Source organism: Corvus kubaryi, unplaced genomic scaffold, assembly GCF_017639235.1.
Source record: "Corvus kubaryi isolate FWS band 111438036 unplaced genomic scaffold, C.kubaryi_AGA036_p1.0 split2-37374, whole genome shotgun sequence".
Taxonomy (NCBI): Eukaryota; Metazoa; Chordata; class Aves; order Passeriformes; family Corvidae; genus Corvus; species Corvus kubaryi.
In genome coordinates this window covers 5,668,661-5,691,828 of record NW_024582082.1, presented here as the reverse complement: position 1 = coordinate 5,691,828, position 23,168 = coordinate 5,668,661, and the positions used below count along the sequence as shown (strand labels likewise).

The window sequence follows — 23,168 nt, the reverse complement described above, 5'->3', positions numbered from 1 at the left end:
TCTTCGTTGTGATTTATTTTCGTGGCAGAAGCATCCCCGAGTAGATTTTTCTGTCGGTATAAACGACGGCGCCTTTCAGAGAGCCCGTGTCTGTGCTGCTGGGGTAGCACGCACGGCTCGAGCTGCCCCGGACCGCCCCTTGGCCCGGGTGGGCCCCTGTCGGTGACACAGCCGAGGTTTCACCCTTTGGAACGGAGCTGTACGTGTGGCACTGTGGTTATCGCTGAGCTCAGCCTGCGGTGCAGCGGGGCTTTCTTATCTTGTCATTCTCGTAAAGCCGACATTATCTGGTTCTTTGTGCTGCAAACTGGGAGAGTCTTGATTACTTTCTTCCCCTCAAAATGCATCTCTTTAAGACGAGATATTGAAGGTGAAACTGAACTTACTAGCCAGCGTTTTAAGACAGGAATAAGAAATTCAAGGCCAGCCTTGTCTCTGTGTCTGTTTTTGTTGCATGAGTGCAAATCTGTGCTGATGGAAGTGTCTCCTGATTTCACATACACAGACTGCATCCTCTGCACTTGCTTCCTTAATTATACACTTATGTGTTTCAGTAGCTGTGCTGCATCATAAGCAATTCAGTTATAATGAGATCTTTTGATTTTTCTTCCCCCTCCTCCTGCACAGTATGTTTATTGCTTTTCTTCAAAGTCATCAGCAAAACGACAATTTGCAATTAACTGTGTAGTTGCTTCTATGGTCAAGACAGTGGGAAGAGTATGAATGTCGTGTGGAGAGAGGCTCTGTTCTGGAGAGCTTATGATCTGAGCAGAGACTGTACAAAGAGAGTGTTTGCTAATGGAGTAACTGAGTGGGTTGATTTACAGACTGGCATTACTTTATTTATTTATTTACTTTGCTGATTTCCCTAGTGTCAGATTAAGCACATAATGGAAGTTATGGAGAGGCAGTTGAGAAAGAGGAATTTCAGGCTACTCAGCCGTCAGGTGTATGAAAAATAAAGAACTGAATTGTAGAGTTATGCAAATACTAGGTAATAAAATTAAACAATTGTTATAGTATGTTAGAAATAAGGTTTGGCTTGCTGGCCTTTGAAATAAATCAAATTGTTCAAGCATAGACTGCTCATAGCATTGCTTAAAATATATGTTGTGAAGGTGCTGTGATCCTTGACCTTTATACTAATCCCAAAGCTTTATAGAATAGTTTTAGGGATACTTAGTGCTGTAGTGGTGCTTACAGTGGTCTGTGAGGCAAGAAAACTGTCAGCAGGATGATAAATTGTTCTATAGCTGTCAGCCCTTCCTCGCAACTTGTTGCTTGCTGAAGTGTTAGCAGGTAACTCCCCGAGCTTGCGTGTCCACCAAGGCAGTGAATTGTCACAGCAGCACCGTGTGCTGCCCGGGAAATTGTTTATCACAGAGCATTGTGTTGCTTAGCAACAACCTTCCTCTCCTTCATTTCTGTTTGTCTTTTAATAGGACCAGTATTCTGTACTCATTAAATGCAGGTGTCTAATTTGCTTTCCAGTTGATAGATCTGAAGTGCAAACATGAAAGAGAAACAATTCTTTTAGAACTGTTTTGCTCTTCTCATGTGATACCTTAACACAGTACTTTGAGGTCATGAGATGCTTTAGGAGCTGTTGGATTTGGAGTCCAGTGGGTCAGAGTCAGCCTAAGTGGACACTGGTGGTGACTGGTCCCATGGCATCTGTTGGGATGTAACTTTTCAGAGTGTTTATCTTTGCATCTCCCTGGAGCTTGGAGAGCCTGAGGCTGGACAAAGTGATGTGCTGAGTAACTGGCTTGGAGTAGGGGACAGTAAAATTCTGTGTGGTGGAAAATATTACTTGGATCCTGGCCTTCCATGTTAGTACTTTGGCCATTTTATAAAACCATCAAGCAACCTTCATATATATTCTGGTGCTATTCCTGATCTCTGAGAAATATTAAATGGCCTTGTGTTGCTGTAGAGGAGACTTTTGTTGTTAAATAGGTGGCCTTTCTTCTATTACTAATTAATTTCTGTGGTCTTCAAGTGTTGGCTGTTTTGCTGCTGTGTAGGTGAAGTAGCTCTTCAGTCCACACAGAATTCCTTGTTTGTTTTTGGCTCCACAGAAAACCAGCAGCATTTGGGGAAAGCTGAATAGCGTAGATACTCTTTGATGGGTCTCAGTAAAGAGGTCAGGTCAAGATGGGTATCTGGCAGCAACCAAACAGCAAGTCCTGAAAAGTTTTTTGTGCACTGTGAAACTCTCTGTAAAGGGGTTTTGCCCCTTAGTGCTATTTCTGTAGCTTTTTTGGCAGCTTTATGCACACTTGTCTTGGAAACATTAACTACTACATGAGGGTATCAAGACTCTTCATTGTGCTTCTGGCTTTAAAAATAAAAATTGAAATTGGAACATTGTTCTGTGGTGAATTTGATTTTTATTTTTGCATAAGGTGCCATAGAAAATATCATGTACGTCAGTTTTTGATATCACCTCACTTCCACTGATTTATCCTCAAGCAGGGAAAATAGTGCATAAGAGAGCAATCCAAGTACTCTGATTTCTGCCTGGGATAGTCAGTCATGCCCTAAGATGAAAAGTCAAGTTATGAAATTAATTTGTATTTGTTCTGTATTTTTCTTACGGTTTATAGTGATGATGTTATATCAGTGTTTGTGCAGATGCAGTCAGAAGATTTGATAAGAATTCATAATTTTTAAAGTTAGCAAGTTCAATTGCCAATGGGGTTTGTAAATCCATTGTTGGAAACCCATCTGATACACTGCAGGGTAGTTTTTGAACATTACTCATAACTGTAAGCATTTTCATCTTTCTGAGCTTTTTATTTAAACACCCTTGATTTTAGAGAATTTTTAATTGCAAATATTTATGAGCAGCATTGTAAGGACCGCAGAGTATAACTGGATTTCCTAACTGAATGATAAATTGCATTTTGAAATTAATGGTTGGAGAATAATATGGTGTGTACCTTTTATGCACAAATAAGAAGCAGCGAGGATGAGATCACTGGCACTGTAGTAGTTATATGGACCTGTGCAATAGTCAGTGAATTAACAGCTGTGTGTGACCCAGAGCCTAAGTTTTTCTAGGGAATGAGGAGCTGAATGATCAGTGCAGTGTTTGTCCCAATTAAGAATTTCAATGTATTCTGCATTTAGCTTAATTTATTGTCAGAAATGTGTGAGTTGCTTTAATTTGAAAATGTGAACTTGCTCACCTTTCAGAATTTAGCCATTATGTTTCTATAGGAAACGAGCCTTCTTTGTTTTAATGTGTAACTGTGTGTGTGTAATGTCTCCAGTATCTAAGCTGTGTTTTTAGGGGATGAGGAGAGCCACAATGTGACTGGCTGAACTGAATGATACAACACTGGAAAGTGTTTTGGTAGTGTGAAGGAGTCATGGCTGGCTGTGGCCTGCAGTATTTAGTGTGTTCTGCTCAGAAGGGTTTCACTTGAAAATTGATAGTCTCTTTTCAGGAGGTCCATTTTGTGGCAATGGTATGAACAACCTGTGGTAGTATCTTTCTTGATGGAGCTCTTACTGCACTGGAAATCCCATGGGATTCTGTCAACCTGTTCCTCTGTAAAGCAGGAATCTGATCGTGGTCTTGCCAATGTTGTTTACTGTTTGGAGAGTTATTAGCCTTTTTTTCAACTTTTTTTCTTCAAATGAGTAAAACTTAGTTCACTTATACCAACCAACAAATGCACAAAGAGCATCATTAATCTGTCAAGTTTTATTTTCCTGACTGGTGAATTATTTTATGATAACCTTATCCTTCATTCTGTGTTGGTGACCAGTTAGCCACTCACATGAGCAGTGTGTGTATGAATAATTCTCTTACTAAATTAACTGCAGAAACTTTCATAGATTAACTCTGTCACTTGAGAAGTAGTGCAGTGACCTATGCTGGCACTTGGCTGGCGGTGAGTTGTGGTAAGCTGTGGTGTCAGCCGTCATGTGAAATGGAGTTCTTACGCAATGGATCTTCCGCTTTCGGTCTGCTCATGTGTGCTACTGCCAGCGGTGTGGAACAGTGCTCCTCTGTGGGCAGCTTGCTTTTGGGGGTTTCTGAAGACTGGAATGGGATCCTGTGTGAGTTTCAATCCAGGAGCATGGATGGTACTGGAATGCTTAGTGATTGCAAGGTCACTGTAAAACAAAACAAAGATCTAAGTGTTGATAGCAAAATACTGCCAAATTCATGTCCCTTGCTGTAGTACTTCTGTTACACCTAATGGTTTGAATTAAAAATGGCTTGGACTCTAATAAAATCCTAAGGAAAGACATTCACAGGAACATCTTTTATTTTCAGAAGTGATACACAGCACTGGCTTCCTAAAGAGTGTGGGTTTTTTTTCCTTCCAGGCCCCATTCAAAATCAGCTGATGCATTCCCCAGATGGCCAGGGATACAGCCCTGCGGTTCCAGGATCATACTCCCATCAGATGCCAGCAAAGGTTACTCCACATCAGTCTTCTGGACAGTATAGCTATAGTGGCTCTCAGAATGTTTCTCAGTTAAACAATTACCAAGGACCTGGCCAGACTCTCAATAGACCACCAGTGGCAGCTTTCTCCGGGTCACCAGTACAACAACCAGGTCCTGTTCCACAAGTGCTGCCGCCTGCATTACAGAACTCAGCAGCTGTATCATCTGCTGGAAGCTTTCCTCCTGGAGCCAGTCCACCAGTGCTTTCAAACTGGCAGTACAGCCCGACTCCTGTGAGTCAGCCACTTGGGGCTCAAACAAGCCATTTGGCTCATGTGCCTGGGACAGGGTCAGCTCAGCCACCGTCATCGTTATCAGGAAGTACAAATCCTCCAGGGAGTTATCAATATGCTGCTTCTCCGGGGGGTCCTTCACTGCAGAACAGCTACATGAAGCCAGGTAACCAGAACTTTTTTATATCTTACCAATGTCCATTTTTCAATGACTTTTTTTAAAATAATGAATACAGAATTGATTCTGCAGTGACGTTTTGCTTGTGGAAGATTGTCAAAGCAGATACACCCATCAGAAATACATGGATGCTTTCTTTGGGTTAGAAATGGAAGTTCTGTGCACAGGTTGGGTTTTTCAGCTGGCTGGAGCAGATAACTCCTGAATAGTGTCTCATTGTTTTGGGATGCTGTCTGTGGGTGATGCTGTTTCTGTGACCTTCACCATTTCCTGGGGTGGCTGTTGGAGCACTAGCATGTTTCAGTTCAGGACTTCACCCTTGAAAACTAGTTCTGTTTAGTGAGCATGGTCATATTGTTGGATTTTCTGTAAGCACTTGATTCAGGTAGTTTTCTGAACAGCCTTAGTCAGGTTGATGCAAATAACTGGAGCACAGCCTGAAAAGAAAACTGAGAAGCATTCTGTGCTGTTGAAATAGAGGTCAGTTCAATGGAAAGCTTCCTTCCCCCAAACTTGTAATTTTCACATTTAATGATAATTGTCAGTCTTCAGAAAGTACTCTAAAAGTAGGAGACTTTGTTCCTGCTGCTTGACTGCTGGTATATGCAGAGGTAAAAGCTTTTCTAACACTAAATAGCTCTATTGTGCAACTTGTGATTATTATGGAAACACAGTTAATACTCAAGTTTCTCTTTGCCAAACTGCTGTCTGTTGTTACACAGCTTTTTTCTGACTGAGCATGCAAACAGGACTTAGGTAGAGAAATATTTTCCATGTAAAAGCAAATAATATTTCTTGTGAAGTGCTTTTAGCCTCATTAGAGATTTTTAGATGCTAGGTTTTTTTGTTATATGCCTGCCTAATTTTGTTACGATATTCAAAATGTCTTAAGCTCACAGAATTTATGAAACTATTTCTGGCACTTAATTGGAATAAACAGTTATTACTTTGAAATTAGTGAGGAAAATGCAGAGAAATTTTGGAAGGTGGCATATGAAATGAGAGCAAGTGTTTGGAATAAGTAATTTTTATATCCATTCAATCCTCCTGAGCAATTTCCCTGATATTTTTTTGTATAACAATGATCACTTTTAAAAATAAGTTAGCTTATTTGGTGATCACTCCAGACTTAGTTATAAAGTTGGGATGTTTTCAGTACATCTTGACATTCTTGCCAGCAATAGCAACAAAAAGCTGAAAGAAATCAGTAGCTACAGGAATCCAGAATGAGAAAAGCATGAAAGAAACAACCTGCAGTTGAGACCCTCTACCCACATATTAGATTTATGTATCTTATGCTGTTCATCGTCTGAATAACAGGAATATTTAGAATTCAATCTGTGTGTTTTTGTAACAAAATTTCTGTGACTTTTTTCAGCTGGGTTAAACTTCTCCTAAAAGTTAATCTCTTTATAGGAACTGCACCTCCACCAGTGACTCAGCCTTTAACTCCGCTCCACCCTCCAAGGCCACCTTTAGGACCTCCACCAGTTGGTGGTCCACCTAGGCCATCAGCAGCGATAGCAGGACCACCTAGTGCACAGTCTCTGCTAAAATCAGCTGCAAACCAAGAAGGTAAGAAACAATTTGCTCTTTATGTTGAATTCAAACATGGCAACTTGCTGTAATATACAACCTTCAAAGTCGAACACATTGTTCTATTAGAGACTCAAATTGTAAAATTGATACTAATACAATACTAATAATTTAATCTGAAAAGAGCAGGTAAGGACCTGGAAAGAGGAAAAATTCTTCTTGCAGACAGACATTGATAAAATTTAAGAAATTAACACTTAAAAATAAATTTCCAAGTGCTGTTTTACATGGCCACGTCTCTTGTAGTTGGCATTGCGTTTTCCTTTTTTGTGGTATAAAGCGATAGTGAAATTCTCATTTCTCTGCATCTCTGACTGCTGTGAGGACAGAAATCAATGTATGACTCCCTGTATTGTTCATTCTACAGCAAGAGCTAAAATGTGGACCTTGCATTTCTTTGCTGTTTATGTAGCTGTACCTTATTCTTCTCTGTGTGAAATCACTGAAGCAGTACATCTTGCATTTGTTGGTTTTCTGAAGGAAGTTACTAGAGGCTGTGAAGTGTCAGCTGTTGTAGAGAGATACCTGACTTTGTGTCTCCTGTGGGCCCTGCACAAATATGTCATTGTTTAAGAGCTCCTCAGGGCTCTGTATCAGACAGACTCCAGTTGTTTGGCATTTAGTGCCCATGCTAGATGGGGCCACGTGCGAGTCGGCAGCTTTATTTTTACATACATAGTTCTGTCAAAGCTGTTGGTTCCTTGCATGTTCACATGGACAGTTTATTGTGTGTGGTAGCTCAATATACTAGTAATAGTATATTGAGATTTAGCTTAGTTTGGAATGTATGAAATGCATTAGAAACAGCTTTTGCTTAGAAAATATTTTCTTCTTAATGAAGAGAAACATTTTCAGAGTCCTGGAGAGATAAGTATGTTTAGTCTATGAAGCAGGTTGGCTGCTGCTAGCAAGATTCAGTGTGTAATGTAAGTTCCTTTTACTGGGTCATCTTTGAAGATTTTAATAAAAAATTGTAATAAAAATAGAGTACCTACTTCTCCTTCGCAATATATAGTTGTGTTAGTATATTTAGACATAGTTGACTTACCAAGAACTGTTCTTTGGGAGCACTCTCTGAGTTTCAAGGTTTTTCCTGTCTTAGATTGAATTTCTATCTTGACTGGTATGTAACTGTGTCAGAGCTGTTGCTGTTTGGTGAGCAGTAGTGGACTAAGTGCATAAGCGTAGGAATTTGGTGTTTTTGTGAATTATCAGTAGAAAAGGTTCTTCAGGGTACTTGGAAAACTGCAGCTAGCCTAAAGAGACTTCCTCTGCTGAGGAGGGAGTGTCCCCATACCCTTTACTGCATGTCGGCTTGGAAGCTGTGGCAAATCCCTAATCTAAAGGAATCGTAAAAGATTATTCAACCAGAAGTGTAGGGACTTTTGTTTTCCTTAAAAAAAAAGACTGTGATGTTTTATGAATGTCCGTTGTTGAGGTAACCTCTGCAGGGGATGTGTGTGTGAGAAAGAGGCCAAAGTGTATATTTAATTTAGTTTCATCCTGGGTCAAAACCAAAGTAGATTCAAACTATGCTTGTCTTAATATTCATCCAGCAAGTAGGATTTTTTTTTGCAATTACCTCATTGAAACTTATTCATAACTTGTGCAAATTTTTCCTGTGGTTGTTTTTCTTAAAAGGTGATGCCAGATCTGCTGCCACTGATGGGTCTGTAGTGCAAAACAGCTACGATGCAATTGAAGGTGGTGGTCTCATGGGTAAGGCTTTGGGAGTAAAAATGGTTGTTATTATTATGGAACTTCTAAGAGTCTGGGAAAGATGGAAGTTTAATCATTTGTGTAGAAACATATGTACTTGGTTCAATGCCTGTCTTGAAGCTAAATACAAAATTTGAAGCACTGACAATTAGCATGTCTTTGCCTGTAGTATGTAAAGCGGGTGAGAAAACCTTTGCAAAGTTGACAGGAGCTGTATTTTTTACTCTTAGAAACTAAACAGGCAGCTCTCCTGTTGCACTAATGCCTCAAGTAAGACACAGTTCTTCAGCAATTAAGTATGTCTACTCTGCTTCCAGCAACTCCACATCATTCTCCTGCAGCCCCGAATCTTAAAATGAATAGAAGTGTTGGGTATTCCTACCCTGCCTTACCTCCAGGCTACCAACATACTTCTCCACCTGGAGCACCAGGAATGAATGCATCTACTTTGCAATACCCAGATGGATCAAAACATTTCCACCAGGTAAAGATTGTCTGGTTTTTATCTCAGTACTACCTCTGGTGGGGGGGTGTGGGTAAAGAAAAGTGATGGTTGGTGTGTGTTGTGCATCCCTGGGGTGCTTCTTCTTTTGTTCCCTGTTTGGGCACCATTTGTTCAAGAGGACAGACATAGCCCAGAATGAATGCTTTTGCCTGTGACTTGGTACCAGTTTGGAAAAGCCATGTCCCAGCTCTTTGTGAATTGTTTCACCCTCGTATCTGTTCAGGATGTTTCTTTTGAAACTTTCAGCTGCTTTTGGCATGTTTCTCTTCCCTGGCATTGTTATTATTAGCTGAAGTATTTGGGTTTTTTTCCCCTGAACTTTCAAAGTGAACTGACCAACACTTTCATCAGCTGAGCCTCTGTATTTCAAGAGCTTTATAGCCATGTTATGCTACTTTTTTCCCTCTATTATGTTACATGCATAAGTCAAGTTCATGTGACAATATATGCGTGCAATGGCAGTTAGTACATGAGCAAAACAAACTGAAATGGACTTTTAAATGGACTGTGGGTTTCATCCAAATAATTGGTGCTAATTTTTGAAATATTATTTGACTCTAGCCTGCCCTGGGCCCTAATCACTTAACTGCATCTATGGGTGGCCTGAGTCTACAGCAGGAAGGGTTAAGACCTGTGAATCTTCTTCAAGAAAGAAATATTCTTCCCACAACCCTCTTGAAGGCTCCTGTCCCCAACTTGCATGAAGACATCCAGAAGCTCAACTGCAACCCTGAGTAAGATTATGCATTTGCTATAACTCATCAAAATAGATAGAAGTATAAATTCCTACTTATAAACATAATTTCACAAAATATTTTCTTAATTTTATGAGAAGAAAATATTGAAAATGGGATTCATTGTGTTAAGATGAAGGCAGTAAGTGGGTTTAACTTTGAAGAGGGAAAAATCATCTGTGTAGAAAGTATGAGGAAAAGTTTGCTTGCAGAGCAGCTATAGATAGGTACAGTACAAAAATTTTATGCCTGGCAGTGGGTACGGATGAGAAGATATAAAATGAGAGTTAATTCAGCCAGGGGAGGTACACCAAAAAGATTGTGCATGAAGAAACATGGGTGACCTCTGTATTGAAAGTAACCATTTAAAACAATGGAGCAAATGAAATTTCAAAGAAGAGGCTGGCAGTTGGTTAATCGACTATCCTCTCTGAGGAGACCAACCAAAGTGCGTATAGCCAGGGACTCCTGCTTTGCAAATATTTTTATGGTAGATAAAGGAAATAACAGTGCCTTTGTGACGTTGTTCATGCAAACAAGCTGGACAGGATTTGCAAAACTGCCACATACATGTGCACTTTGTGGAAGCTGCTGAGTGCTCAAGACTCAGGAAATGATTGTGGGGTTGTTTATAGTTACTAAGTTTTTAAAACCGCTTTTTAAACTTTGCCAGTTCTGATTTATTCCAAAATAGCATTTAGTATATAAAGATTTGGTGCAACTTTGAGTATTGTTAGGCTTAACTTTGACTTGAGTGACTAAAATGACACTCAGTTCTGTGTAAAGAGTATTTGTATAAAATAAGAACTCAAAGTATGTACTGTGGGTCAAGCTCAGACAGAAACAAAATTATTTGACAGAGATGGAGAAGATCTTTTATCTGGAAATGGAAATTCACCATCAACAGCTCTAGAAAAATATACTGTACTACTGAAATCATAATTTATTTGAAAGCCTCTGAAAATAACCCTTTGTCCTCCATGTAGGTTGTTCCGCTGTACCCTGACTAACATTCCTCAAACTCAGGCCTTATTGAATAAAGCCAAACTTCCTTTGGGGCTCCTGCTTCATCCTTTCAAAGACTTATCGGTATGAGAAATATTCAAAACTTTACATGCTGAAATATCAACTATGCCTTTACTAGAGTCCAGACAATGGACAATGAATTATAAAACAAGGGCAGGTATCTTGGCCCAGAAGAACTACCATAGTAACTGATGTTTCCTTCTTCCATACAGATCACTGCAATTTTTTTGAATTATTTGTCCCTACCATTTTTAAACCTTCAGGTCTCACTTCTTAATAAAAAAGAAACCCTCCCAAACCTCAAAAAACAAAAAGCTTGAAGGCAGCACAGAATTTGGACTATGATAGAAGGCAACACATCAGAATTCCAGGTTGTCATGTATCAGTTGTAGTTACTCATTTCAGATCTAGTACTAAACTCAAGACTTGACAAAACTGAAGGGATTTGGATGTTATGAGATAGCCAGGAGACTTTGAATTTAGCAGTGTCTCTCTTAAACACTGGGGTTTTTTCCCAGTTTAATTAATTTTTCAAAGATGTGGGCTTTTTTTCCCCTGCTTTTTGATCTGTATTGGGTGCAGGACTTAGGCTTAAACCATCAGTGTAAAATTCAAGAGTTTAGAGGCTTGAAAAGGGAATGTATGCAGTCAAATATGTTAGAGCTCAGTTCCTACCTGTTGTATTAAGGAATTGTAGGGATGTTGTGAGGATACAGAAGTACTCCTTTCAACAAGGATGCTTTGACTCACTAGCCAGGACACTGTAGGTGGTGGTGTTACCACAAGTGAACAGCTGCAGGGTGAGGGTGCTTTAAAACAGGAAGCTTTTCTTTTCCAGCAATTGCCAGTGGTCACTTCCAGTATTATTGTGAGATGCCGTTCCTGCCGGACGTACATTAACCCTTTTGTCAGCTTCCTAGACCAAAGGAGATGGAAATGCAATTTGTGCTATAGAGTGAATGATGGTAAGTTTTAAATGGGCTTTGAAGTGTTGCAATTAACCTTTTCCACCTTGGCCTTTGAGACTGGAGTGTTGTTGGCCACATCAGTAGGGGGATTGTTGTCAGTCACTCTGGGAGTCATGAGAAATGTTTCCCAGCGATAGTGGCGTCCCTAACAAAACACAATAAGCCCAAGTGGTCCCTCAGGGTACCCTTGAAGGTGACAAGTGTAAGTGAATTATACTGCCTAGTGTAGTTCTCCACGTGTTGCCCAACAGCCACAAAAGAGTTGATATATTTGTTTTAAAATGCAGCACAGCTAATACTACTGTGAAATACTAATATATAAACGTATCTGCATAGTTCCTGAAGAATTCCTGTATAATCCTGTGACAAGAGTTTATGGAGAACCTCATAAAAGACCTGAAGTCCAGAATGCTACTATTGAGTTTATGGCTCCATCTGAATACATGGTAAGGCTTTATTTACTTATTCTTTCTTTTTGTTTTATTTTCAGAGGGAAGTCAGAGAAAGCTTTGTTTCAGAGCATGCTTTCCAGTTCAGTAGAACAGCTGTTGCCTTAAGGAGTGTATCCAAGAACTCATGGGGAGAACTTCAGAGAGTTCACTTCTAAACGTTTATGTCAAAGTTGTTCTGTATTTAGAATATGTAGGTCTCTTCTGAAGAAAACTAGAATTCTGATATTACCAAATAAGAGGCAAATGCATTCAGAAATTTTAGCTATCATCTACGTGCTGTTTTAACAGTTTATACTTGCATTGGAAGGAATAAACCCAATCTAACAAATGCTATTTGAAAATTAAAGGTAGTCTTTTCTTTGCTCAGCTGCGTCCACCTCAGCCGCCCGTGTACCTCTTTGTGTTTGATGTCTCTCACAATGCAATAGAGACAGGATACTTGAATACAGTCTGCCAGACCTTGTTAGACAATCTTGACTCGTAAGTACTTTTTTCTTAAAATCTCCAATTTTCATTCCTCTTAAGAAACTTGTGATAGATACCAACATGCCAGTCCTTTCTGTCTGGAAGACAAATTTCCTGGTGTGGGTTAGCAATGGCCAGTGTTGTGTTAAAATGTACCATAAAGCTGTAGTCTTTTTCCCATCACAGCTACACCAGTGTAAAGGGTAATTTTGAGGCTTGATTTTCAGTCTGACTCTTTCCTACATGCTTCACCAATCCCCAAAAGAATATAAGCATCATGTTTATGATATATTTTGAACTGTATTTTTTAAAACCTGAGATTTAGATAAGTATTTGCTGAAAAGAGTCATACATCTAATAAACTTTTCATAAAATGCATACTGTTTGAACTTATATAAACACTAGTTGGTATTTTGCAGTTTATTTCTTCCTTTTCTTCTACTGCTGATTACCCTCTTAAAAGGTTTTCACATACCTGCTAGGTGACTCTACCATGAGTTCCTTTTCTGTTGTGGCTTTTGTTCTGTCCAAAATCACTTAGTGAAGTTCTTGCAGTCTAGCTGTTAAGCTAACTGCTTGGTAAGAACCATGGAGAGGTGCAGTGGATGTTAAAAAAAAAAAGCCCTGCAGAAACGAAATTTCATCTCTTTGAATACCATATGTCTCATTTTCAGGCTTCCTGGGAACACTAGAACAAAAATAGGCTTCATAACGTTTGACAGCACAATCCATTTCTACAGTCTTCAGGAAGGTCTTTCTCAGCCTCAGATGCTTATAGTTTCAGATACTGAAGGTATGCAGAAATGAATTTTGTCATCAGTACCTATTAATGACTTCTGGTAATGACAGCCTTTAAAAATATGTATCTGGTGGGAGTTTCTAGATCACACCATTAATCTCTCTAGTAATGACTTCAGAAGTACCATATGTGTGAGTTTATGAAGATATATCCCTGATGTCTGAGCAATGCTGTGGCTGCTCATGACTTCAAACATGAAGACAGCCTTCCTAACTTCTAGTTTAATTTGTACAATTCTCTAGATTCCTCTTGAAATCCCAAATACTGATGCTGGATACATTTCTATAGATTTTCTGGTGGCTGGTGCTTAGTGCTTGTCCTTCTGCCTTTTGTTTCAAGTCACCTTTCACCGGATGTTATTGGGCAGGGTAGAATGAACACTGGAAATATTCGCTATGTGATTTTATTTAATAATCTTGATTATCCTTCAGCCCGGTTATTGCTACTCTAACATGGGATTCTAGCCACAGGAATGCTTATGAGAAAAAAAAGAAATCCACATAATTATGTTTACATGGGTTAATACACTGATACTGTGTATTTTTTCCAGTAAGTATGATGGTTGGCAAATAAAGTCAGGGAAAGTTTGATGTGTTTTTAAAAGATAACTCAAGTAATTTTTTTTCCCTTTCAGATGTATTTATACCAATGCCGGAAAACTTATTAGTAAATTTAAATGAAAATAAAGAGGTAAGAAGCAAGGACTTTCTTACATAACTAGTGACATTTACATAGATGGGGATATGTTTGGTAATTTTTTGATTAATTAATGCTCACTAACACCTGCTGTTCAAATGCCAGGTGTGAGGCAAAAAAAAAGAGGTCTTTCATCTCTGTCACTGTAAATTCTTGCCAACCTGAAACAAGACAGTACTTCAATTTTTCTAGGACTTTCTCTTTACTACCTTAATATTAGAAGTGTTAATACTTGGTTATGTTCAGCAGTCAACTCTAAATAAGGTAGAAAACCATGAAAACTCATAGGCCTAATACTGTTTTCTCACTTGCAGCTAATTCAAGATCTGTTGAAGACATTGCCACAGATGTTTACTAAGTCCCTGGAAACTCAGAGTGCTCTGGGGCCTGCATTACAGGCTGCCTTTAAACTGATGTCCCCTACTGGAGGTAGAATCACTGTCTTCCAGACACAGCTCCCATCTGTGGGAATGGGAGCACTAAAGTCACGAGAAGAGCCAAACCAAAGAGCAACAGCAAAGGTTCGGAAAGCAAAAAGATTGAGAGTACTAACAACCCTGTTCTGTGCATGTAGGTGGTTCTGGGATTGCCTCTTCTGGGTTAATTTTGTGCTTGTCTTGATCCTTTGTTAAAGTAGTAGAAAAAACAAAAGAAAAACCAAGCAATATAAGCACAAATTAATTACCTGATATTTTAAAATAAGATATTTTTAATCAATGATGTAGAATTGATTATTAGTGTCCCTGAAAACAGGCAATAGATGTATGAATCAATCTGAATTTGCTTTGTATTTTGTAATACTCCACTGTGTTAACAGGACATACATCTGACACCATCGACTGATTTTTACAAGAAGTTGGCCTTGGACTGCTCAGGGCAACAGGTTGCAGTGGATTTATTTCTTCTTAGTGGGCAATATTCTGACTTGGCTTCTCTAGGTAAGTCGTATCAACCTGTTTTGGGGCATGTAACTCTTGTATTTTGAGCAAATGCTACATTAGAATCTGCATTCATATTTAGTAGATGAACCTGACTTGAACTAATCTAGTGTGTCAAGATGCAAACTTATCCTTGCTGAGCAGTGACAGTGAATAGAATGTAATCATTCAGTCCTGATTTAACCTACTTAGTCTCGTGTCCTCCCTTAGTGAGTCAGGATTCTTGTGCTACTGATATAAGTAGCTGAAATACTTTCTTTCTTTTTATGCCTTTTAGCCACCAGTGTAATTTTCTTTAGAGCAAGTTTTATTAGCATTTTAAATATTTTTCTCTATTTAACCAAACTTTCAAGTGACAGCAATTTCAGGTCAATAGAAAATTATTTCACACCCGAAACTATCACATACTAGGAGATACAGTTACATCTGTGTCTGTAGGCAGGTCTGTAACTGTGTATCTGAGCGATTTGCAGGTGTGAACAATTTAATAATTTAAAGACTGCAGCAGCAACTGTCTGCACTCTACAATGTATGCTGGTTTTGTTTCAGGTTGCATATCAAGGTATTCTGCAGGTAGTGTCTACTACTACCAGTCTTACCATCATAAACACAACCCTGTCCAGGTGGAGAAATTGCAAAAAGAACTGAAGCGATATTTAACTAGAAAAATTGGGTTTGAAGCTGTCATGAGGATAAGATGCACCAAAGGTCTGAATTCACCTTCTTAGATTTTGGAGGGATGGAGAAGAGGGAAGTGGGTGTTTGCATCTGTTTGAGAACGTTTTCATTGGTATTCTAGCTATTTTGTAATCTTAAATGATTAAAAAGGCAAAGATTAGAAAAGTAAAATTCAGTACCAGGGATAAGACAGTTTTTTAAAGATTGTATTTGCAGTGTGTTTTCTGGCATCCAAGTTCCATTTTATAATGGTCAAAACTGGAAATTTTGCTGGACTGCTATTTCAGCAAGGGACTGTTTTTATAATCTAGATACTTTCTACTACTGTGCATTGATTTGCCTTGCTAATTCCCACCTTCTGCTAGGCTTTATGGATTCTTTGGATCAGTAGTCAGTTTGCGGTATTTACCTTTTCTGAAGATAATGTATTTCACTGAGAGGGAACATTTCAATACAGAGTCATCTACATTGATGGCAGATCTGTGTATGGTACCTGTACTTCACAGCTATAAAATCCAAACTGATTCATTATTATCTTGTAGGTCTCTCCATTCATACTTTCCATGGGAACTTCTTTGTACGATCTACAGACTTGTTGTCATTACCCAATGTAAACCCAGACGCAGGATATGCTGTGCAAATGTCAGTGGAAGAGAGTCTTACTGATATGCAAGTTGTTTCTTTTCAGTCAGCTCTCCTGTACACCTCCAGCAAAGGTAAGGTTAGACTGAGCCAACAGTGGCATTTGTAGTGTTGTTCCATAAAACAAGTATGGAGGCTACAGTTTTCTTTTCTTGCAGGTGAAAGACGAATTCGTGTCCACACCATGTGCTTACCTGTTGTCACAACACTGAGTGATGTGTACCTAGGAGCAGATGTGCAGGCCATCACAGGGCTCTTAGCCAACATGGGTGAGTGTGCTAAGAGCTTGTTTGAATATGCGTGGATTGTATCCTTAAAGCTCTGAGCAATAATCCTCTGGGATGTGGCATTAGAAGAAAAGGTTCTCCCTTGTTCTAAGAGTGCTTTCTAAGTTGCAAACCTAAGAGAGTTTTGGTTTTAATGCTTGGCTTAGGTGGAGGATCAGTAGAGCTGTGTATGGTCACCTGGACTTAGGCTTAGCCTGGTGCATCATCATGAGCCCCCAGCTTTTTTCTGAAGCACGTGACTTACCCTAGAATGTAGTAAAAGCTTAAGATACATCAACATATATGATAAAATGAGAGAAGTTAATGTATGTGGCTGTATTCCTGCCAAGGGAGGAAACCCCTCTTATGTGAGCCTTGTACTCTGTGTTTAGCTGTGGACCGCTCCGTTTCTGCTACGCTGAGCGATGCTCGGGATGCCTTGGTCAATGCAGTGATAGATTCTTTAGCTGCTTATCGCTCATCCGTGCTGAGCATCCAACAGCCTGGGCTCACAGCTCCACACTCGCTGCGGCTCTTCCCACTTTATATACTGGCACTCTTAAAACAGGTAAGAGGGGAAAGGAAGCCAGGCAAGAGGATGATTCTGTTTGGCAGGTCAGCCTGAAGTAAAAGGACAATTCTTTGATGGAGAATGATTTAGTTTAAAAGTGGGAATTCAGAAGTGTGTGTAAAACCAAAAGTACAAATGTTTTAAGCACTGGAAGAGCAAAGTAATAGACACTGACTGGTGAAGAGAATGTGTCAGGGTAGTGATGATAGTGTTTTCTCAGGAATCTCATTTTTGTGCATTTCTGGAAATGTAGATCCACACAGCAGTTCAGTGCAGATTAGAAGAGAGTTGGGTGGGTGGCAGAGAGGGAGTTGGCTGGCTGTTCTTGCAGTAGGTTTAAAGCATTTCACAGTATTTGCTCAATGGAAGTATTTTTAAATTTAATTTCCCTGAACTGATACTTTAAGTCATTTAAGTGTTGGATGAACTGGTTTTCTGTTTCAAAGAGAAGTTTAGGATTCATACATCTTGATTAGGAATTAACCAGCATGTTCATACTGAGCTTTTTTATGTGAAAGGCTTGATAAGCATTTGACCCAGTCAAGTGGGAGGAGTGAGCCCTCCTTTGATTTATAGCTGTATTTTTGGTCCCAACAAGCCAGCAGTATTTCTTTCCTTTAAATACAGACCTAGGATTCTGTACATTGAAGCCAGTTGTAAACTGCTCCAATAGTTATTTTAAATTTCATCAGGTAGCATTTTTGAGGTGCGTGTTAGAGAGATATATTTCAGGGTGCTTTCATCTCAGCTGTAGTGCTCTCTAGAAAGGATTGATGGTGCCAGGTCGAGCTTAATTCTAAAATCCAGAAATGGGAATAATGAGACTTCTATGATTTATATGTGAAACACTTGAAGAGAACTATGGAGAAGTAAAATAGCAGAAGTAAAAGACCATGAGAAAACACTTAGGGCACATCTCTAAAACTTAAGTAAGTTAGAAATAAGCAGTAGGTGATGTGTGAAATTCAGTTTATCTTGCTTTGCTTTAATGGTTAAACTAAATGGCTGATTTTTTGCAGAAAGCATTTCAAACTGGGACAAACACACGTTTGGATGAACGCATCTTTACCATGTGTCAGGTGAAAAACCAGCCCCTTGTTTACCTCATGCTCATGACGCATCCCAGTCTGTACAGAGTTGATAATCTCACAGATGAGGTGAGTCTTTGCCTTGCTACATAACCAGTTTGATCCCAAAGATTTGTGTGATGTGAAAGTAAATGTTAAAAATCTCCCAAGTTTTCCATATTAAAGCTGCACAGCTAAAATACAATGTTTCATATTCTCCCACTTGTTGCATTTATGAATTTGTTATTTGGAACTGGATTGATGAATTCTGGAGAGAAGCTGTGCTTTGCTATGGATGGATGGGGAAGGTTTTTTCTAACTTATTTCATCTTTGCCTTGTGTCATTATCTTGTGCTATAAATCCCATATACATTAAGATATCATAATGTGTTTTTTGTCCCTTTGTAGCTTCCTTTATTTTAAAATGTCAAGAAGTTTTGAAAGCAGGGAATGTTTATGTAAAACCCTGAACAATTTTAGAAATCACATATTTGGTACACAACAAATGGGATATTCCAGTTCTAGAACTAATTAACTAAGATACATTTGATGAAATTCATCCTCTCTAAATAAAACTTTAGGATGTATTAGCAAATTATGCACTTTGACTTTAGTTAAACTGAGAAAAACATTCCAGCTCCAGTATTCAGTGTAATAGATCCTACTCTTATTTAACATTCTCTTCTGTTTCTTTGCAACAAGATGTGAACCATTGTTTTTCTTCTTCCTTCTTTTAGGGGGCTCTTAACATAAATGACAGAACTATACCTCAGCCACCCCTTCTCCAGCTGTCAGTGGAGAAGCTGAGTAGGGATGGTGCTTATCTTATGGATGCTGGCTCTGTAAGTTGTGTGGTGGTGGGGATTTTAAAAAGCATCCAAATTTACTTGGTGTGTTCTTTTTGAGAACCCAAAATATGTACAAGACTGCTGAGGCGTGTTTTGGGTTGGATTAATGTTGTTATTGATGGGTGTCTTTCAGGTGATGTTTCTGTGGATCGGAAAGAACTGTGGGCAGGGCTTTATCAGCCAAGTCCTTGGAGTTCCAAATTATGGCTCAATACCACAGAATATGGTACGTGCTTGCTCTGCTGTACATCAGTCATACAGTGCTGCCAAAATATCATCTGCATGAGAATTAAAATACCACTACTCAGATATTAGCCCTCTAGTGGTATAGATCCAGATTCAAGGAAAGAAATAATTTCTGTTACCTCTTGGAGTTTCTCCCTATGAAAACACAGTAGGAAGAGGCTGACAATGATTTTCTCGGACCTGTGGGAGTGGACTAAGAACCCTTGCAAACAGTGAGGACAGTGGGTTAGTGGGAAATCCTTTAGTTTCTGCAACAAAACAGGAATCAATCACAGTTCAGTCATTACCATTCTGACAGCTGATAGCAGTTTAGTGCTCTTGACTGTTTCAAGCCCTTTTGAAGAAGACAAGACTGAAACTATACATCACAAAATGTATCTGTCTGGGTTTTCTTTATGCCTAATGAGTTGGGCTAGGTCAAGTGTTCCTTTTACTGTTTTTCTGAAAAACACCCTGTTTGTATTAATGAAACCCTTTGCCTTTCAGACACATCTCCCAGAACTTGAAACTGCAGAATCCATCAGAACACGAGCTTTCATTTCTTGGCTGAGAGAACAGAGACCTTTCTTTCCTATACTATATATAATAAAGTAAGCGGTTTTTAACAGTCTTCTTGCTTCTTCAGCAACCTGTTAACAATACATACTTGGATATCATATACTGAACTTTCTTAATGGAATTCTTAATGATAGTGTGTGCTGTGCTGACAGATTTGACTGTATGACTTATGAGTTATCTCAAATTAGAATGTCAAAAGACTAAATGTCACAGGAGAATGTTTAGTTAATGTCAGATAAGTGAAGTAAATGCTGGTAAGAGCACTTATTAGGATTAATCGCTACTAAGGGCTATTTGACATCCTCTTTTCATATGTTCTTAAGCTCTTGAAATGTCTTGCCACTTGACCTGTAACTTTATTAATGCACAGTAGCCCTTGGCAAATGTTTTTTTCACTCAAGCACTTTCGTTTTTGTTTTTAAGGGATGAGAGTCCATTGAAATCAAGTTTTCTGCAAAATATGATTGAAGACAGAACAGAATCAGCCTTATCATACTATGAATTTCTCCTTCATATACAGCAGCAAGTGAATAAATGAAACACTAGCCTTTGGCTCACTTCTTTAAGGAAAGATTTTGCAGTAAAGAATGATTGTGCTTGTAATATCTTCATTAAATCTGTGGCCTGAGGCAGTTGTTGAGAAGTTCTCACTGTGATTTCAACGAACTAAAGCAAATAAAGGACCACATCTGAGAATCAAATGTGCAACTACATAATATTGTACCTTAAAAGAAAATCAAACTGTTGGAACTGGTTGAGCACCTTTAATTTGCTGCAAATTGTGTTTTTACTATAAGTAGTTGCAGCATGAAGTACATTTACAAAGGCAATACTGCAAAGGTGAAATACATTTTGTAAAATAAAGAGTTCTTTGTTGTTCAAAATGTATATTTCTGTAACTTTCTGCCTTTTTTTTTTTTTTTTTTCTTTCTGCTAGATATAAAACCTCACAATACTGATCATGATTTGCAGGGAAATTCTTTCTAAGTGCATCCAGTGATTACAGGCACAGCATCTCAATGTTCATCTTAATGCTTAAAGTAGCAATGAAAGAAGTGTTCATTGTGAAATGAACAAATGCTTATGAAGTGTAGAATCCAGTGCTTGGATTGGATTATGGCTAATAGGACTAAAGGTAAGCTTAACCTGGATAAGGTGGATGAATTTGTTGAAGCTATTAATAAGTCAGTATTCTAATTTTAAAAACGATGGGGAAGAGTGGGCCCTACATGAGACAGATTTTAAAAAGCTGTTGGCTGAGTTGGCAGCAAAAGTAGACTTAGATGGTAAGCTTTGCTTTTCTTCAGTAGAAGGAATAGTTTTAATTTTAATTTTATGAATGGTGTGGGAGGGGAAGGGCAAGAAAGGTTATCTCAGATTTTGTTTGGTTTATGTTCAGTAGACTTTTGGCTCTTGTTGACATTAGGAATGTTGAGCCCCTCAGATCTGGTGTGTTTCTGAAGCAAGTTTGTTGGTAGCACTTCAGACCAAATGTTGGTCTGTGACATTGAATATTCTGACAAGAAAATTGGAAATTATTTTTCCAAGAATAAAGTTATCATATTGCATTTGAAGATTTGTATGTGGTTGCAGAAATGCCTGAAGTTTTTGAAAAAAAGGGGGTTTTGCTGCAGCTGTGTAATGAGCCCAGGTCTAAGGCCAGTGTGCACCAAATAAAAGCTTTAACTATACTCTCAGATCCTGCCAGAGCTACAGATTGAAGCTGACATCAGACTTGAAGTGAAAATTTATATACAAAAAATATTTAAATAATTTTATAGAAGTGTATTGATAGTTTTTCTGTTTTGAAGATTAAGCTATCATTGATAGCTACCAATGTAAAGAGTATATAAGTTACTGTATCCCAATGCCCATGGAAGTGTTGCATATGGAAAAATCTTGGCTTGCTTTTTTTATTTAATAGTGGTAAACTTAAAGGTCTCGCAAAACTTTCTGGGGCAAGTAACTTGAAGAGGTAAAATACTTGCGAGTGGTCAAATGTACTGTGCTTAGGACATTTGGAGATAAAAATGTCAGTAGGGTCAACATTTGGGTAAACATTTGCTCCCATTTCAAGCTATAGCTGCACATGATTGTCAGGAGTTGCCTTACTTTAGGGGAGGAGGAGTTCCTTGGGAGAAATTGTTCTTGTTCCTTGAGCACAAGAAGCTAAAGTTCAGAACAATGCTAAAACAGAATGAAAACATTATTATAGAACCAATTTAAGCTTCCCTGTCTGCTGCTTCTGTAGCAAACAGGAATATATTTACTTGAACTGCTTTTCAGAGAATTGCACAGTTTCTAGTCATAGTGAAGAGGTTTCTTTTAAGTTTTGACAGTATGTTTTTTTTTCCAGGGAGGGGAAAAGGGGTCTCTTCATTTAAATCATAAATGGAACCTCTGCACTTGCATAGGTTCTGCCCAAAACCTTGTGTTTTGGGTATATTATCACTCAGATGTTGAACTGAAAACCATCCTTGCATCAAATAGCCCACCCAAATTCTGTTTCTTACTGTGACTGTATTTTGCTACTATATCCCTTTTTTTAAGAAACATAAATACTCGAGATGGCCTCGTTGCTTTATGTACACCAGACTAATGGTTGAAGATGCCAGTCTTTGTGGCAGTTAACAAGCTTGAATTTGAGTCCCTAAATTTTACAGAGCAAAACATGATAAATGAGTCAGATGAACCCCCTCAGAGTTCTCTTCACTTTGGAAGAAATTCTGTATTGAACTTTGTTAGTTTATCCCCTTGCAGTGGGGAAGGCCTGCTGGTTCACTTGTACTGCTGTAATGGCAATACAGGAAACATTCACACACACACTACCTGTGATTCCTCATTTTTACATACAATTGAAAAATGAGGACACTGAAGATGGACTGCAAAAGTAGGCAAGAGTGGCTCTGGTACTTAGATCTCAGCACGACAACTCTACCATTGTAAATGTGTGGTAGAGGTGTGTCTATTTTTGTAGTTGGACACTTTTTAAAAACTGTTTCTGTATTTGACACATTAGTGTTCAGCCAACATTGTTACCATCCATTTTACTTTGCTTTCATTATTGTTTTAAATTTAATATATTTGAGTCTTAAGTCCACACAGACTGTGTTGCAATAAGTAGAATGATTCACTTTTATTTAGAATTAATTTCTTAACAGAATTTAATCAAAGATGCAGAATGGCTGTTAAGGGACCAGTAAATGTGATTTTAAGGTTCTGTTTACTATTATGGATGTAATCCTTATAGTAAGTTTAATTTTGTAAAGTAGTGTATAATATTGTAATATTAAATCTTTGTTCTCTGAACTCAAACATTTGATCTTCAGTATGAAGTTATAAATCTTCCCCATTCTGAATTTGAGACAGGATTTACTTGTCCTCCTTTTTACAGTTTGTAATTTTCACTGTTTTATTCCTGTAAAAAGTCATTTGTAACACATGCAAATGCTTATTTTATCTGTGCTAATTTATCAGATTTGGCTACTCAATAAAATTAATTGAAAGAACTCA

The 23,168-nt window shown here is 38.5% G+C and overlaps 1 protein-coding gene across 2 annotated transcripts in view; it reads left to right on the top strand.

The window, feature by feature from the left end:
- SEC24A (SEC24 homolog A, COPII coat complex component) overlaps nt 1-23,168 on the top strand; it is a 23,968-nt gene extending 800 nt beyond the window's left edge. Inside the window, exons 2-24 of one of the 2 annotated variants that reach the window (XR_006013875.1) lie at nt 4,348-4,869; nt 6,298-6,456; nt 8,119-8,196; nt 8,514-8,680; nt 9,263-9,435; nt 10,422-10,524; nt 11,300-11,426; nt 11,766-11,875; nt 12,249-12,361; nt 13,021-13,139; nt 13,780-13,835; nt 14,156-14,362; nt 14,659-14,779; nt 15,329-15,487; nt 16,000-16,173; nt 16,258-16,368; nt 16,758-16,933; nt 17,956-18,093; nt 18,741-18,845; nt 18,985-19,077; nt 19,584-19,687; nt 20,079-20,495; nt 20,593-23,168. Coding sequence is in view for 1 of the 2 variants with exons in the window: in XM_042014788.1 (XP_041870722.1) it covers nt 4,348-4,869; nt 6,298-6,456; nt 8,119-8,196; nt 8,514-8,680; nt 9,263-9,435; nt 10,422-10,524; nt 11,300-11,426; nt 11,766-11,875; nt 12,249-12,361; nt 13,021-13,139; nt 13,780-13,835; nt 14,156-14,362; nt 14,659-14,779; nt 15,329-15,487; nt 16,000-16,173; nt 16,258-16,368; nt 16,758-16,933; nt 17,956-18,093; nt 18,741-18,845; nt 18,985-19,077; nt 19,584-19,687; nt 20,079-20,193 (3,230 nt within the window). In the remaining variant the exon portion in view is untranslated. Of the gene's footprint in view, nt 1-4,347; nt 4,870-6,297; nt 6,457-8,118; nt 8,197-8,513; nt 8,681-9,262; nt 9,436-10,421; nt 10,525-11,299; nt 11,427-11,765; nt 11,876-12,248; nt 12,362-13,020; nt 13,140-13,779; nt 13,836-14,155; nt 14,363-14,658; nt 14,780-15,328; nt 15,488-15,999; nt 16,174-16,257; nt 16,369-16,757; nt 16,934-17,955; nt 18,094-18,740; nt 18,846-18,984; nt 19,078-19,583; nt 19,688-20,078; nt 20,544-20,592 lie in introns of those variants that run through there. The other variant, XM_042014788.1, reaches the window with a different exon arrangement.